This window comes from Peromyscus californicus, unplaced genomic scaffold (assembly GCF_007827085.1).
Source record: "Peromyscus californicus insignis strain IS unplaced genomic scaffold, ASM782708v3 Scaffold_10__1_contigs__length_136768540, whole genome shotgun sequence".
Taxonomy (NCBI): Eukaryota; Metazoa; Chordata; class Mammalia; order Rodentia; family Cricetidae; genus Peromyscus; species Peromyscus californicus.
In genome coordinates, this window is record NW_026294391.1 from 17,165,670 (window position 1) to 17,183,117 (window position 17,448).

The 17,448-nt window shown below is 39.6% G+C and overlaps 1 protein-coding gene across 4 annotated transcripts in view; it reads left to right on the top strand.

Annotated features, from left to right (window-relative positions):
• Fam120c (family with sequence similarity 120C) overlaps nt 1-17,448 on the top strand; it is a 133,124-nt gene that overhangs the window by 73,935 nt on the left and 41,741 nt on the right. For all 4 annotated transcript variants that reach the window (XM_052758504.1, XM_052758434.1, XM_052758349.1 and 1 more), the window contains exons 5-10: nt 2,185-2,284; nt 3,318-3,394; nt 3,852-4,129; nt 4,761-5,034; nt 6,058-6,229; nt 11,683-11,932. In XM_052758504.1, the coding sequence (XP_052614464.1) occupies nt 2,185-2,284; nt 3,318-3,394; nt 3,852-4,129; nt 4,761-5,034; nt 6,058-6,229; nt 11,683-11,932 (1,151 nt within the window). The remainder of the gene's footprint in view (nt 1-2,184; nt 2,285-3,317; nt 3,395-3,851; nt 4,130-4,760; nt 5,035-6,057; nt 6,230-11,682; nt 11,933-17,448) is intronic.

The window sequence follows — 17,448 nt, forward strand, 5'->3', positions numbered from 1 at the left end:
AGCTGTACATGCTCAAACTAAAAAGTTAGAGAGCTTGCAAGATGGCTCCATGTGGAAAGACACTTGCTTCCAAGCCCAGTGAACTTAGTTCAGTCGCTGCAAGTCATGTGTTGAAGGAGAGAACTGACTCCTGCAAGTTGTCCTCTAACCTTCCCATGTGTGTATACACGCTAAATAACAAAATACAATATTTTGTTTTAAAAAATCAGTGATCTTGAATAAAGAACCCAGTGATGCACCCCGAGCCTCTGAAATAAAAAGAAGCCAAACCCAAATACAGCAGATAGCAAGAAATAATAAAAATGAAGGTAGAAATTAATTAAACACTAAAAAAATACAGGGGCTGTAGAGATGGCTCAGTGGTTAAGAAGTTGTTCTTGCAGAATACCTGGGTTCAGTTCCCAGCACCCACATGGCAGCTAACAACACTCTGTAACTCCGTTTCACATGATCTAACACCTCCTTCTAGCCTCCATTGACACTACATACATGTGGTGCACAGGCATATATGCAGGCAGAACACCCATACACGTAAAATAAAAACAATTAACCTTTAAAAAATACATAGGATTATCAGACAAAATGTTTGTTCTTTGAAAAGATTGACAAGGGCTGGCAAAATGGCTTAGCGGGTAATAGCCCTTGCTGTGGAAGCCTGATGACTTGAGTATGATCCCCAGATCCCACAGTGGAAGGAGAGAACCGACTCTCAAAGGCTGTCCTCCATATGCATGCTTTGTCTTGTTCATGCACATGTGTGTGTAAACAAAAATAAAATACATTTTTAAAGAAAGGTATATTTTTTAAAAAGTAAAAAGAAGCTTATAGTTAAGAGACTTTGGATATTTAGAGAGGCTTTGGATATTTTGGAGAGGGTTTGAATATTTAAAGAAACTTGGATGTTTTAAGAGAGTTTTAAAGTTAAGTATGCTTTAGATTGTGGTATTAATATTAACATGAGATCTTGGGGATGAACAAGAAAGGAAAGGCTATGGTTTAACAATGATGCATTTATGTGTCAAGTTGAAAAGTGTTTAATTGTCCTGACTAGTTTTATGTCAATTTGGCACAAGCTGGAGTCATTTTGGAAGAGGGAACCTCAGTTAAGAAGATGTCCCCACCACACTGGCCTGTGGGCAAACCTGTGGTACTTTTCTTGATTGATGATTGATGTGAAAGGTCCCAGATCACTGTGGGTGGTGCCATTTCTCTGGGCTGATGGTCCTGGGTTCTATAAGAAAGCAGGCTGTATAAGCCATGAGAAACAAGCCAGTAAGCAGCATCCTTCCATGGCCTCTGCATCAGCTCCTGCTTCCAGGTTCCTGCCTTGAGTTCCTGCCCTGATTTCCCTCAGTGATGGAGTGTGACCTGAGAGTTGTAAGATGAACTAAACTCTCTCCTCCCAAGCTGTTTTTGGTCATAGTGTCTTATCACAGCAATAGAAACCCTAAGACAGATCCCAAACAGATCTGGAGTTAGGCCTGTGGGTGCAGGAGATGGCAGTGGATAGGAGAGGATAGAAGAGGAAAGAGCCAGTCTAAGATGGCTCTTGATAAAAGTGGGTGCCAAGGCCACAGATCTGGAACTAGGCCTTTGGGTGGCTACAGCAGGGGGAGGGAAAATGGGGGTTTGAGGAAAGGGGTGATGGGAAAGGGAGGAAGGGACTTGCTTAGACAAGGTGTCTCAGGAACAGAGAGAGTTCATGGCCATGGTTCAGAATTAGGCTTGTGGTTTGCAGATGAGGGGAAGGGAGGAAGGGATGGCAAAGGGAAGAAGTGACTGATATATTAGGCAAAAGGGATTTATATATGAAAAGTGTTCAAGGCCACAGGTCTGGAACTAGGCTGGTAGGTTTGGAGATGCAGTGGGTTGTGGGGGGGGGGGAGGTAGAGCTTTTGTTTTTTGTTGTTTTTGAGACAGGGATTCACTGTGTAGTCCTGGCTGGCCTGGAACTGAATATGTAGCCCAGGCTGTCCTCAAACTCACAGAGATCTGCCTGCCCCTACCTCCCTAGTGCTGGGATTAATGCCTTTTTCTACCTGATCTTATGCTCTCTTGGGTTGTTCTCTTGGGTTTCTAAATATTTTATTTCTGTTATCATTTTGACTTCCAATGTATACATTGTATGAAAAAGACACTCTCATGTTGTTTCTTTTTCTGAAAATCTGATGTTCCAACATCCAGTCTAGGACAGAAGACAAAATAGAACGATTCAAGAAAGCAGTTGAGTACTATTCAGTCACAACCAAACTCTCTTCACTGCCAATGGGTCCTTCCTTTCTAGGTAAGGCTTCCAGCTGCTGTTCAATTGAGTTTATCCCTTAGGGCCAGAGTGGAATCCCTTGTTTCTGCCTGTGTCCTGCCTTTTCACATTTATAGGTGGGGGGATAATGCCATTTCCTTAGCTTGGGCTTTTTCTTATACTAACCCTCATTGTGACCTGGTGTATGTAAAAAAGCCCTGTCTTGGGCAGCAAGCTTGATTTGAATTCTACTTCTGTTGCTTACTAGCTGAGCGATCTCATCACTTCATTTTTGTATGAAACATGGCTCAAAATATCTATTATGTAGGGCTGTTATCAGATTAAATACTTTATATAGGATCCCTTGTAAACGGACATTTCCTGTCCCAACCACCCAATACCAATTATAGGTTAATTTAAGTGTAAGAGTTAGCTAATAACAAGCCTGAGCTATCAGCTGAGCATTTATAAGTAATATTAAGCCTCTGAGTGGTTATTTGGGAACTGATGGGTGGGAAAGAAACATCCATTTACAATCCCTGGCATGGGCATACCACTTATCTATTCCGTCAGTATTACAGCAGACAGATGCTATCTCACCACAGAACCTTCATGTCGCTTACTTTCTTGATGGAAAGGCTAGGATTAATTGCTGCCACTGTAAATTTGGTAGGTATCAAACTGAACTGGGAACTCAGTTCAAATGAATTAATATTGAATATACCATCCAAGAAATAGCTTGTGAACACACCTGTACATAATCTCAGGCTTATGGGCCCAGCTTAGAAATCTTGAGGATGTCAAAGACTGTGTAAGGAAATCCCACAGGGAACAAAAAGCCAGATTCTTGGAACAGCCCATAGTAGCTGGTCAATTAATTATAACTTTTTGTGGTGCTAGAGATCTAACTCGTGGCTCCGTGCATGCAAGGCAAGTGCCCTACCATTGTCCCACAATCTCAGATCATAAAGTATAACTTTATAACAGGGTTTTTTATGCAGTGATGCTTTAACAGAATTAATAAGCATGGTAAAATGATTAGGATTGGATGAAACAGCACTTTTCTTGGCTTCAGGCTTTCGAAATAATCGGCTTGGAAATCCTCCTATTCCACGGAATCAAATGGGCCCTATTTCTACTGGAAAGCCAATGGTAAGTGTTGTTTATTACATATTCATTAAGAGGATTAAGATCACTTGCTTACCTTAGACTTAAGCTCATTCCTGATTTTTACAATCTGAATTGAGTCCTTAGGATGATTCAATGTTAATTAGACCATGCAGGCCATATACCTGTATTGTTTTATACCTTGAGGCTGGAAGACTATAGAAAGATAGCTTCCACATTAGTAATCACTAGGATATTATATATGTAGGTTAGATGATGTCACAAAAATATTTCTAAGAGATCTAGTTTGGTTCATTTTCCTGGTTCTGGTAAAGTCTATTCAGATACCACTATCAGAATTATTTCTTAATATTTTTGGTAGGTACTTCGTACTTCAACAGTTCCTACTGTTGGTATCATCTACTATACCACAGCTTCTGAGGAAACCATCCTGTATCCTGGTAAAATGTTAAATATCTTTTCCATCTGTTTTATCCTTTAGTTTTCTCGCCAGGTGCCCCAGAAAATGAAATATCCACCACCATTTCCAATGGGACCCAACTCGTCTCTTCTCTTCTCCCATAATGTGGGGGAATCCCATGCTTTTTCAGAGGATCCCATGCTACAGGACAGTTCCTTTACCAATTGGGCTGTTTCTTATGACTCTTCTACACCCCAGTTTCCTAACTGCCTGCCTTCTAAAACTTCACCTCCTTTGGGACCAGATTCTTCCCACTCCTCCTCCTCTGAGGGTGACGAGGCAAATGGAGCTGGTCCTGAGTAAGTAGCTCTGCGGACAACCGGAACAAGATTTCTAACAAGTGTGGACAAGTGCATGTTCTTGGCTTCCTTTCGTTACTCTTTGCCCCTTGGCCTTTTGCAGGTGGTGATTTTTAGATATCCAGGCCATACAGGAGAGGCATTTGCTTAGGAAATCCTAACATGAATGTGCTACATAACATGCCTGTCATTTTTCAGTTTGTGAGGAACATAGATTGAAGGATAAAAGAATTTTTATAGTTGAAATATTGGAACAGTTCCTCAGTAATGAAGATTAGGTCTCATATGCTGGTTTGATTGTTTTTAGAGTATTCCTCTAAAGAGATTATTCCTGGGAAACAGAGCTACTTTGAGAGTATAATTTTAATTATTTTCTTAGACTATGGGTAGACTCTAAACTTGACATCTTACAGGTGTAAAGGATCCAGAGTGACTTCCATGAATTTTGATTCTTTGGTCTGTGTCAGGTGAAGGAGGCCAGGGGACAGTGATGACCACTGAGAGGAAAAGTCCGTTCTTAATCTGGTGCCTTGAGGGTTTCTGAGAGTCCTTGGGATCAGGTTAGATGTCTTGAGTGGAAATATCTTTATCAACCTCCTTTTCTGTCTTATGCTGTTTGTGAATTTTTTAGTCACAACACAGAAGCACTTCAGCAGCAGCCTGGATGGGAAGATCCCAGTGGTGACAGAGGGTCTTGGGTACAGCCTGTTGATGCTGGAGTTTCGGAAACTAGCGTAGGTGATGGTGAACCTCACATCCCATCTCTGTTATCTATGTCTACAAGGAACCACATGGATATCACCATTCCACCTTTACCTCCAGTAGCTCCAGAAGTCTTGAGGGTTGCTGAACACAGACACCGAAGGGGTCTTATGTATCCGTATATTTACCATGTCCTTACTAAGGTGAGAGAACAACACATCCATATCTACCCCCCAGATAATTCCCTGCAGTATCTCCTAGTTACTAAATTACAAAGTCACCTGAGATAACTTGTCAGAGAATTTGTGTTTTTATTCAGGGGGAACAGTGCTGGGGATGGAACCTAGGGTCTCACACATGCGAGGCAAGCACCCTAGCATTAAGCTCTATCCCCAGCCCATTGATCATTGTAGCTCAAGAGGTACAAGGAAACCCTGTACGTCCGTGCCCTTCCTTGCATTAAAAGCCTCAGAAAAGGTGAGATTAGTAGGAATTGGCACTAAGCAATAAAAAAGACTCCAAGAGAGAAGTTCAAATTGTAAGATTTGTGGATGGGGGGTTAGAAGGAAGGTGGGGGCAGGGAATGGGAGGAGAGGAAGGAGGGAAAACTGTGGTCGGTGTGTAAAATAAATGAAAAAATTAATAAAAATAATAACAATAAAAGATTTTTAAAGTAAACAATGTACTAAGTTAATAGACTGCGGTTCTGAAGGCACCATCTAAAAAGAGGTCTTGTTCCCTTGTCCCTGCCTCTACTTCTGCATACCTGTTCCCTTCTGCTAGTTTCAACACACGAATTACCCACAAAATGTCTAAGCCAGGTATGGTAGCACGAGCTTTTAATACTGGTAATCTGGAGGTAAAGGCAGGAGGAGCTCTGAGTTCCAGACCAGCTTGGTCTACATAGCAAGCCCCAGTCCATTCAGACTTACATAGTGAGAACCTGTCTCAAAAAGAAAAAAAACAAATGTCTAGGGTGGATTCTCCCTGACAGTCAGTATTGTCCATGAGATCTGAGACTTTCCAAATGGAATCTAGCTTATAAGGTGGCTGTAGACAGCTGGGCTTCCTTCTTATGGCTGCTAATCTGAAAATCTCTCTGCATACAAATAGTAAATTTACTGTCTCTATTCCAGAGGCTACAGTTCATTATTTGTTCTTTTCTGCTCTGTTCTAAACCTTGAAGATTTCATTTTCTTCTTTTCCCTGAACCGTTTTCTTATTAGGGTGAGATTAAAATCCCTGTATGTATTGAGGATGAGTGTAACATGGAGCTGCCTCCAGCTGCTCTCCTTTTCCGGTCAGCTCGCCAATATGTATATGGAGTTCTTTTTAGCCTAGCAGAGGCACAGCGAAAAGTGGAGCGTCTGGCCATACGGCGACGGTTACCCATGGAAGGTAAGTATGACTCTGGCTATTCTACCTATGACAGATCTCTCTATGCTTGGCACAGGCCGGAAAAGCCTGTGCGAGTATACCATACTTTGATCTCTAAAGCAGTCTTCAAGAAAATGCATCATTTACCAGATAACACATTGAAATAAGACATACACAAATGTGAGCCCTAATTCTGAAATCATGAAACATTCAGAATGTGTGTTACTTTTAAGAACAATGGCGGGCTTTGAGAGTGCAGGACTTTTTCTCACAGTCTCTCTTCCTCAGCAAGGTTTTTCTTCTAGAATATGATGCTGTAGAGAGTTGAAATTGTTCTGTTGTTTTAAACAAGAATGACTTAGTCAAATTAGTATATCCAAAAGAATAACTTAGGTTTCTACTTCCATGAAGGTAAATTAGATTAGATATACTTTCCTTATTCTTCTTGCTAAGTACAACTAGATTCTAGAACATTGTATGTGTGTGGGGGGGAACAAAAACACAAAATACTCCAGAAAGCAGAGACCGTTGATGACCTTGGGACCCAAGGAATACTAGAGTAGTAAGTTCTCTGGGTTTTCTTTTCGTCTCACACATCACGGACTGGATGTAAAACAGTTTGGTAGGGAATCTAGAAGTATTGACCCCTGCAGACTGATATCCTCTGCCCAGAAGCCTGCAAAGGACCAACCTAGTAACACAGAAGTGTTTCTATAAAAATTGCTCTAATCAAGCTCAGCACCACAAAAGAAACTCTGGTTCACCCTCACCTTTCCCAGCAAAGACCTGAAAATATCCTCCACTGCCAGGCTGCTTTCCCCGATACCACTGGGGAGGTGTCAGACAAGGTCAAGTGAGGAATCAACACAAACTCTTGCAGCTGTCAGCAATGAAGTCCACCTTCACACACTACAGTAGGAAGAAAATGCCTGATAAGATACAAGATTGGAAGAAGATTCAGAACCTTTTCAATCAAAACTCACAGGTTTGGACTTCAACTGAAAATTCCTTATCATACCAAGAATTAGGAAGGTTTCAAATTCAGATCTCAGGCAGCTTAGAAAGAACATGAACACCAGGATGCTAATCGGAGAAGAATTTCAAAGCAACTCTCATAAAAATGTTTTAACAAATAATTGCAGACATACTGAAAACAAATTGAACATAGACAGTGAGATGGCTCAGCGGGTAAAAGTGCTTGTGCAAATCCCTGGAACCCATGTGGGGTAAAAAGAAAGAACAGCTCCTCAAAGTTGTCCTCTGACTGCCACACACATGCCATGGCATGCACATATGACACACACACACACACACACACACACACACACACACACACACACACACATGTGCACACGCGCACACACACACAGACTACATAAAAATTTTTAAATTAAAAAAGAAACAATATTTAAAGGATCAAATGGAAATTAAGAACTAAAAAAAAATACAATAACCACAGTCAAATCCTTGCCAGTTGTGACAGTATGCACCTTTCATCCCAAGACTTTGGTGGTCAAGGCAGAAGAATCAGGAATTCAGGATCATCCTCTAGGCTACAAAGTAAATTTGAAGCCATCCTGAGCTACACGAGAACCTCTTTCCATGAACAAACAAACAACAAAACAAAACTGTTCAGGAATAGGTTAAATGGTGGAGTAAGCACAACAGTAAGAAGATAGAAAAACACAAATTATGCACTTAGAATAAACAGAAAATAGTCTGAAAAATAAAGACCTATAGGACTACAACAAAAGATCTAATATTTGTATCATCAGACTCTCAGAGAAAGTGAGAATGACATATGTACAAAAATCCCATAATAAAGACAATTCTTTTATATGATGTTTACTTTTAAGGAAAAAATAATTATAGATAACAGGTTGCTGTGGGATGGTCTGTATGTCAAATCTGTTGCTCTGATTGGTCAATAAATAAAACACTGATTGGCCAGTGGCCAGACTGGAAGTATAGGCGGGACTAACAGAGGAGAATTGAGAGAACAGGAAGCTGAGTGGAGGAGACACTGCCAGCCGCTGCCATGACAAGCAGCATGTGAAGATGCCAGTGAGTCACATGGCAAGGTATAGATTTACAGAAATGGACTAATTTAAGATATAAGAACAGTTAGCAAGAAGCCTGCCACGGCCATACAGTTTGTAAGCAATATAAGTCTCTGTGTTTATTTGGTTGGGTCTGAGTGGCTGTGGGACTGGTGGGTGAGAGAGATTTGTCCTGACTGTGGGCCAGGCAGGCTTCTTGTTAACTGTTCTTATATCTTAAATTAATCCATTTCTATAAATCTATACCTTGTCACGTGGCTCGTGGCTTACTGGCATCTTTACATGTTGTTTGTCATGGTGGAGGCTGGCAGTGTCTCCTCCACTCAGCTTCCTGTTCTCTCAATTCTCCTCTGTTAGTCCTGCCTATGCTTCCTGTCTGGCCACTGGCCAATCAGTGTTTTATTTATTGACCAATCAGAGCAACAGATTTGACACACAGACCATCCCACAGCAACAGGTGATCTCTGATCAGAAGCCTTAGAATTCAGAAATAAATATTAAACTATTTCTAGTACTAAAAGAAAAGAATAACCAATGTTCGTAGTTACTTTTCTGTGACTGTGATAAAACACCATGACCAAGATAACTTATAAAACAAATCATTTAATTGGGTTTATGTTTTCAAAGAGTTAGAGTTCTTGATGGCGATGGCTGAGCAAAGGCATGGTGGCCGGAACAACTAAGAGTTTACATCTTTATCCACAAACATGAGGCAGAGAGAGAACCTACTAGGAATGGCAAGAGTCTTTTTAAACCTCAGTGCCCACCCCCAGTGACACACCTTCTCCAACAAGGCCACACCTCCTAATCCTTCCCACACAGTTCTACTAACTGGGGACCAAGCATTCAAATATATAAGCCGGTAGAGGCCATTCTCATTCAAACCACCACAGCAACACACAATTATTTATCAAATAAGATCCTTTAGTAATGAAGGAGAACTAGGCTATTTTTTTTATAAGTAGAATGGTAAAAGAATGAGTCTTGGAACATCAGAAAAGAAGAAAAACAGTCAAATTAACAAAATAATTGATAAATATAACAGACCTCCTTGGAGTTTCTAAATTGTGTTTCATGGGAACAAAAATTATAAAACTGTATCAATGTGTGTACAGAAGCTATTTAGGGACAGGGATATGGCTCAGCAGCTAAAGTCCTGCTGCCAATGACAACCTGAGTTTGATTTCCAGAACCCACGTGGTGGAAGGAGAGAAGCAATTTCATGTGCAGGCTGTAACATGAGTATACCTACCCCAAATACACACTAGATGAGTAAATAAAAATTTTAAAGAGAATGTATTTTAGACAATTGTAAGTGGAGGAGGATAAAGATAAAGCAGCTTTTCTTCATTTGAACTGGTAAAATATCAATATCTACTAGTGTGATTTTATTTCCTTATTTAGTTCTAGTGCTAAAGAGTTAACCCAGGGCCCCAGGGACGCCAAGCATGCACTCTACCACAGAGCTACATCCCTGTTTTCTCTTTGTATATCTTTTTAATGCACATGATTGATATTGAATTACATAGATAATGCAGCTGGGGATATAGCTCCATGGTTGACCATGTGCCTAGTAGGTCTAAACCTGTAGGTTCAACTTCTAGCACCTGTCCCAAAAAAAGATTTACAGAGATAGTCATGAATGATGGTGCACACCTTTAATTCCAGCACTTGTGAGGCAGAGCCAGGTGGATCTCTGAGTTCAAGACTGGCCTGATCTGCATAGTAAGACCTCTTCTCAAAACAAACAAACAAAAAAGATACACAGAAATAACACCCCAAACCACTATTATAGAATCAAAATAGGATTCTAAAATTAATCCCGGTAATTCATAGAAAGAGAATAACCATAAAGCAGAGCAAAGACAAACAAAACAAACAGTAGCAAAACTAAATGATAGACTTACTCTCTAATATATAATAATTCCATTATTATGAGTACATCCTAGAACAGTCAGTATGTGCTGTAGACTGAATGTTTCTGTTTTCAAATACCTACCAGATTCATCTGTTGAACTCCTAACCCCTCGATATGTTAGTTAGAAGCAACGGTCACAAATAGGAGTTGTGTCTTTGTAAGGGAACCCTGGAGAGCTGCCTTCGCTTCCTGCACTGTGGCAATACAGGAAGAGAGCGATCTGTAAACTAGGAAGCAGGCCTTCACTAGATCCATCTCTCCACACTTGAGTCTAAGACTTTCCTGCTCCTAGAACTTTGTGAAATAGATACCTGCTGTTTATAAGCCATCTAAGCTAGTCTATGGCTTTTGAGACAGGGTCTCACTGTGTAGATCTGGCTAGCCTGGAACTCACTATATAAACCAGAATGGACTGGAACTCACAGAAATCCACCTGTCTCTGATTCCATGTGCTGGGATTAAGGTGTGCACTACTACCTCAGCCTATGGTGCCTTTTCCATAGCAACCCAAACAGCTTAAGACAAATAGATGTGAAAAATCTTAAAACATGTGTATAAAGAGTTCAAGGCCAGCCTGGGCTACATAGCATGGTGCTGTCTTAGAAAAACAAAGAAACAAAAATATTAGTAGAATTGTGTGTGTGTGTGTGTGTGTACATACATACATACATACATACATTGAATGGCTAAATAAATAAACCATTTATCAATAAACCATTCATATATGGTTATATCAGTGGATACAGAGAAAGCATTGGACAGAATGTGACATGCATTCATGATAAGTAAATGTCTCAAAAATGTGGAAACTGAGAGGAAATATCTCAATTGGGTGATTAGGTGGATGCTACACATCTCCAATGACAGAGAGCATAGAGTAGGGATCTGAGATGTACTAGAAGCCATGGTGTTCTGCCGTGCTTCCTTTCAGCCTTGGAAATCTAATTGATGTTGGATCTGAAGGACTTAGGGTTTTTGGTTTTTTGACCATGCTGCCCTTCAACATCTGCTAAACCTCCAGAGTTGCTAAGACTTGAGGGATTTTGTTTTGTTTTTGTTTGAGAATTTAAAATCGTTGGGAATCTATTAATGAAACCAAGTATTCACATCATTCTTCCTTGCATATCTTTCTTTGTCTAGTCTGGTACATCTACTTAAAAATGAATTTCAAAGTATTTAAAAACCTATGTAGCATGGGATCTTGACTTTTTCTTCTGCAAAGTAAGCACTATGGTCTGCAAAAAATGTTGTCATGACTGTTTGCCTTTTTGGATTTTTATGAGAATTAATGTGATAATTAGGTACAAATTAGTGTATATGTATATATCTCAACTGTCTAATAAATGCATATGGCTCCTAGTATTTACTAATGCTGACAATAACAATTACAGTGACAAAAATTCAAAGATATTGAAGTGCAATAGATCCTCTCAGCTGTAGCCAGCTACAGTAATGTCCATTTTCTAGAGCCCACTTTTCCTTACTTTGTTTTTCAGTTCCTTCTGTGATCCTTAAAGAGTGGTCTGCCTATAAGGGGAAGTCACCTCAAACACCTGAGCTGGTATCTGCACTCACATTTCGGGAATGGACTTGCCCAAACCTCAAGAAGCTCTGGTTAGGCAAAGCAGTTGAGGACAAGAACAGGAGGATGAGGGCTTTCCTGGCCTGTATGAAGTCAGACACGCCCAGTATGCTCAATCCAGCTAATGTCCCCACCCACCTTCTGCTCATGTGCTGTGTGCTCCGGTAAGCTGTATGACAGGCTTGCCTAGTTTGCTCTTGGACATCTTCTTTAAGTGATTTTGTATAGCATTTCAAGGTGAAGAGATTTTTGTTTTATGCTTGACTTAGTCTTCAGAAACATTAGGAATGAATGTTATATGGATAGTCTCAGTTTATGATCCCATGTCATCATTAGTACATGCATGATTTCATTTTGTTATTTCAATTTTTAGATTTGTTTATTTTTATTTTATGTGGACGAGTGTTTGCCTGCAGGTATGCTTGTGCACCATGTGCATGCAGTGCCCCCAGAGGCCAGAAGAAGCTTTGCATCCCCCGGTCCGGGAGTGACAGATACTTGTGAGCCACTGTGTGGGTGCTGGGAATCCAACCCCAGGTTCTCTGGAAAAGCAGCAAGTGCTCCTAATCACTTAACCATCTCTCCAGCCTGATTTGTTTGATTTCACTTTAGTTTTTGTTGCCAACAGTCCTCATTCATTGTTGTTGGTGGTGGTGGGGTTTTTTTTGTTTGTTTTTTTGTTTTTGAGTAACTCACCTATTATCAAGATTCCTTCTTTTTTATATACATCCTTTGCTTTGGTTGATCTTCTCCCTCACCCCTCCTCTCTTGCACCTCTCTTTTCTTCCTCCCTAGTTAACCCTCCCCCATATCCTCTTTTCCACTTTCATTTCACATGTGTTCTACTATTCTCTCCCTTTTCTGGTATCTTAACCATATACACATTCACCTCCACCTAAATACACATATATAAAAATTACCAGCTAGGATAGGATATTAGAGAAAATGTGGTGTTTCTCTTTCTGACTTTAGGTTACTTTGCATATCATTCTGTTTCTTACCTTTTTTTCTTTCTTTCTTTGAATCTTATTTATTTTATCTTATTTTATTATAATGTTGTCTTAGTTAGGGTTACTATTGCTGTGACAAAACACCATGACCATAAATCAACTTGGGGAGGTTTATTCGGCTTACACTTCCACATCACTGTTCATCACTGAAGGAAGTCAGGACAGGAACTCAAAGGGCAGGATCCTGGAGGCAGGAGCTGATGCAGAGGCCATGGAAGAGTGCTGCTTACTGGCTTATTTCCCCTGGCTTGCTCAGCCTGCTTTCTTATAGAACTCAGGACCACAGGCTCAGGGATGACACCATTCACAATGGGCTGGACCCTCCCCCATCAATCACTAATTGAGAAAACGCCTTACAGCTGGATTTCATGGAAGCATTTCCTCAACTGAGTCTCCTTCCTTTACTGTCTCTAGCTTGTGTCAAGGTGACATAAAACCAGCCAGGACAAATGGACTCTTCCTATGTTACTAAACTTGTGTGAACTCCTGTGCTCAAGCCATCCTCTCTACTCAGCCTCCCTAGTGAATTGGATTATAGGCATAGATCATCATGCCTATAGCCATTCAGTGTTATTTTTTTTAATCTACCCACATTCATATATGGGTAGATAGCAATACTATTTTCACAGTATTTTACTGATTAATTGATGGATACTTCTTCCCAGTTCTTCGGGAATTCACTCAGTGAGTTCAAAAAATACTTTGCAAACCTGTATTTATTGATTTTATGCATATAGGCATTTGCTTGCATGTATGTCTGCGCACCATGTGCGTACAGTGCCCACAGAGGGTAGAAGGAGCTGTCAGATTCCCTAGAAATGTAGTATGTAGTTAGAGATGGTTGGGAGCCGCCATGTGGGTGCCGGGAATCAAACCACTGAGCTATCTGTACAGCTCCCAGAAAATATTTTCATGAGATGATTATTTTAGGATCTGGAGTAAATACCCAGGAATAGAATTTCTGGGTCCTATAAAGCATTGGTTCTCAACCTTCCTAATGCTGCGACCCTTTAATCCAGTTCCTCATGTTGTGGTGACCCCAACCACAAAATTATTTTCGTTGCTACTTCATAACTGTAATCTTGCTACTGTTATGAGTCGTAATGTAAATATTTTTGGAAATAGAGATTTGCCAAAGGGGTCCCGACCCACAGGTTGAGAACCACTGCCCTAAACTATGCCTATAAATTTTTCATGAAATATTGCCAAATTGCTTTAGATTGTAGCTATACTAATTTATATACCTAGAATAACACTTAGGTTTTTCTGTTTCTTCGTATTTCCAGTTGTAATTGTCATCCAATCAAAATCCAGTGGCTTTTGTGCACTATCTTGTCAGTTGTTTTTCTTTAACTACTGATGAAGATGACCTTTTGCATTTGTTTTTCTTGAACTACTGATGAAGATGACCTTTTGCATTTGTTTTTCTTTTGGTGCTAAAGATTACATGCAAAGCAGTTGTTCTAGCCCTTAAACTACACAACAGGCCTACTTTTCTGTTCTTGTGCCTGTTTTGACTGCATATTGTATGTTTGTGTACCACATGTTTGTCTGGTGCCTTTGGAGGCCAGAAGAAGGCATTGGATCCACTGGCATTGGAGTGGCAAATGGTTGCGAGCTGCCATGTGGGTGCTAGGAATTGAAATTGAGTCCTCTCGAAGAGCAGCCAGTGCTCTTAACTGCTGAGTCATCACTTAAGCCCCTTATAAAAACTTTTTGATATGTCAGGTGTGGTGGTGTATACCTTTAGTCCCAGTACTTTGGAGACAGAGACAGGTGGATCTCTGAGGCCAGCCCAGTCTATATAGTGAGCTCCAGGACAGCCAGGGCTACATAGAGAGACCCTGTCTAAAACAAACAAACCTTTTAAATATAAAATTTAAGATTCTAGCATTTATTTCTATTTTATGTGTATGTGTGTTTGCCTGAGTGTATGCATATGCTCCATGTGTATGAAGATGCCCATGGAAGCCAGGGGGTATCAGATCCCCTGGGACTGGAGTTATGAGATGGTTGTGAGCCGCCTGATATGGAAGCTGGGAACTGAACCTGGGTCCTCTGCAAGAACAGCAAATGCTCCTAACTGCTGAGCCATCTCTCTAGTGCCCACTTGAGCTTTATTCTCTGTAGTGGTCACAGCTATTTATTTTGCAAACTCTGTTAGATTACTTTTCTTTTTCTTGCTGATTGCACAACTTCTTTGTGAGATACATAGCAGAAATCTTTTGTATATTTGTATTCTTATGCATGTGTATTTGTCTCAAATATCTTTTCCAGTCAGTCACAGTTTGTTCAAATTTTATGTACAATATCCTTTATCAAATGGAATTAGTTCATTTTTCTAAACTTTTTATTATTGTAATTTTCTATATATAGGAAAAAAGTTAGAATAATAATGTACATCAATATGACCACTACATATAGTCTACTATTAATATCTTACTGTAGATATTTTATCCATAAGCTGTTCACCTGTCCATCTAGTTTCCATTTATCCTTTTTGATAGATTACTGAGTAAAGTGCAGATACTAATATATTTTTCTCCTTACTGAGAAGCACATATTTTGGTTTGTCAAACCCAGTAATTTGGTGTACAGTTTGATATTTTATTTAATAAAAACTTCCTATCCCTAGGTCATAAAGATGTTTTTCTATAACACTTTCCAGTCAAGTTTTTTAATATAGTGGATACTTATCTTAGATTTGCAGAAAAATCTTTACCTTCTTTTCTCTACATACTAAGCTAGATCCCCATTTCCATGTATTAAATGATAATTTCTTTCTGCACTGATTTGCAACCTAACTCAACTTTATTCCGCTACACACATTTGCACATGTGGTACACACACACACACGCACACGCACACGCACATGCACACACACGCACACATACACCAGTCCATTCATTGATTCTGTTTTGTTTCATCCTTCATCAATATTACATTGGGTTAGTTATTAAGGGTTTATAATTTTCTTTAATATTAGGTAGGGCAACTAACTGCATTTTTTTGTTTCAGAATTGTACCGTTTTTACAGTTCATGAACTTTTAAATATATAATATGTGATTAGTTTAATTTCTACAAAATATTATTGCAGTTTAATTTGACATTGGATTGATTAATTTAGGGACATTGGCATCTTTATAATGTTAAGTCTTAGTGTCCAAAGATCATAGTTTACCTCTCCTATTTTTTCATGTCTTCATAGGATTAATTTTTTTCTAGTGATATCTACAATTTGATTCCTAAGTATTGATATGTTATTATAATTAGGGATGGTATTTTATTTCCTATTATGCCTTCTAATTATTTGCTGATGCATTGAAAGTAATTTTCATAGCAGGTAGGTCAGATTCTAGTTTCTGTGACTTCCAGAAGACTGACCTTTGAAACTGGGAAGACCTTAGTTTGAGTTGTGTTTTTATTTATTAGCATTGTCCATGTATATGCATGCTGTGTTAGGAATGCACTTACCACAGTGTGCATGTAGAAGTCAGAGAACAACTTGGTAGGGTTGGTTTTCTTCTTCCACCTTTCCATGTGTTCCACTATTGAGCTAAGGTGGTCTGGGCAGTCTTGCTGCTGGTCTATTTTGGTTTTTGATACAGACTTTTACTATGTAGTCCAGGTTAGCCTTCAACCTGGCTTAAGACTAATCCTATAATTAGGATTACAATTATGGGCCACCACACTCAGCCTTTGTTTAGATTCTCGTTTGGACCCTTTTTATCTTTGATAACTCACTTTAGTCTTTCTGAACATTTGTTTTTTTCACTGTAAGTTAGCATAATAATTCTTCTCAGAGCCATTTGAGCATTTAAATAATGCAAGCAAGGTCACTCCTACATAATAGATGCTCAATATATTGTATTGGTTGTCTAACTACCTTGAAAATCAGATTGATGACCCATGAGATTTTTTTCCTAAAAAGAATAATAGATGCAGATTTAATCTTTCTCATCACTAACATGTTCCTGGGCCACAGATTAAAAATTTTCCCATATAGGGAGGGCTGGAGAGATGGCTCAGCAGTTAAGAGCACTGGCTGCTCTTCCAGAGGACCCAAGTTCAATTCCCAGAACCCACATGGCAGCTCCCAGCTGTCTGTAACTCCATTTCCAGGGGATCTGACACCCTCACACAGATATAAGCAAAAATACCAATGCAATCCACATAAAATAATAATAAATAAATCATTAAAAATTGTCCCATATTAGCTCTGAAAGTAGACATTTTGTTTCCTTTCATTACATTTATTTCTCTTATTATATATGTATATCCATGTATCTGGGGTGTTCATTTGCCACAATTCACATGTAGAGCTCAAGGCAACTTGTAAAAGTTGGTTCTCTCCTTTCATCCTGTGTGTCCTGGAGATGGAACTCAGGCTGTGAAGTTTGGTGTCATGTGCCTTTATCCTAGGAGCCAGCCCATTTTATCTTTGTTCTAAATGCTATAGTAATAGCTCATTTTCCCATTCATTTGCTTGTCTTGTTTATGTGTCCAGGAGCTACAGTATCTAACACAAAGACTGTTCAGATATTTTAATAAGGCCTATGAATTTCTGAAGAGAAACCCTCAGCCTCCTGGTCAACCTGTTTATTCTTAAACACGTTTCTGACAATTTAGTCAGCAGATTTTCTAGTACACACAGATCGTGAAGCACCAA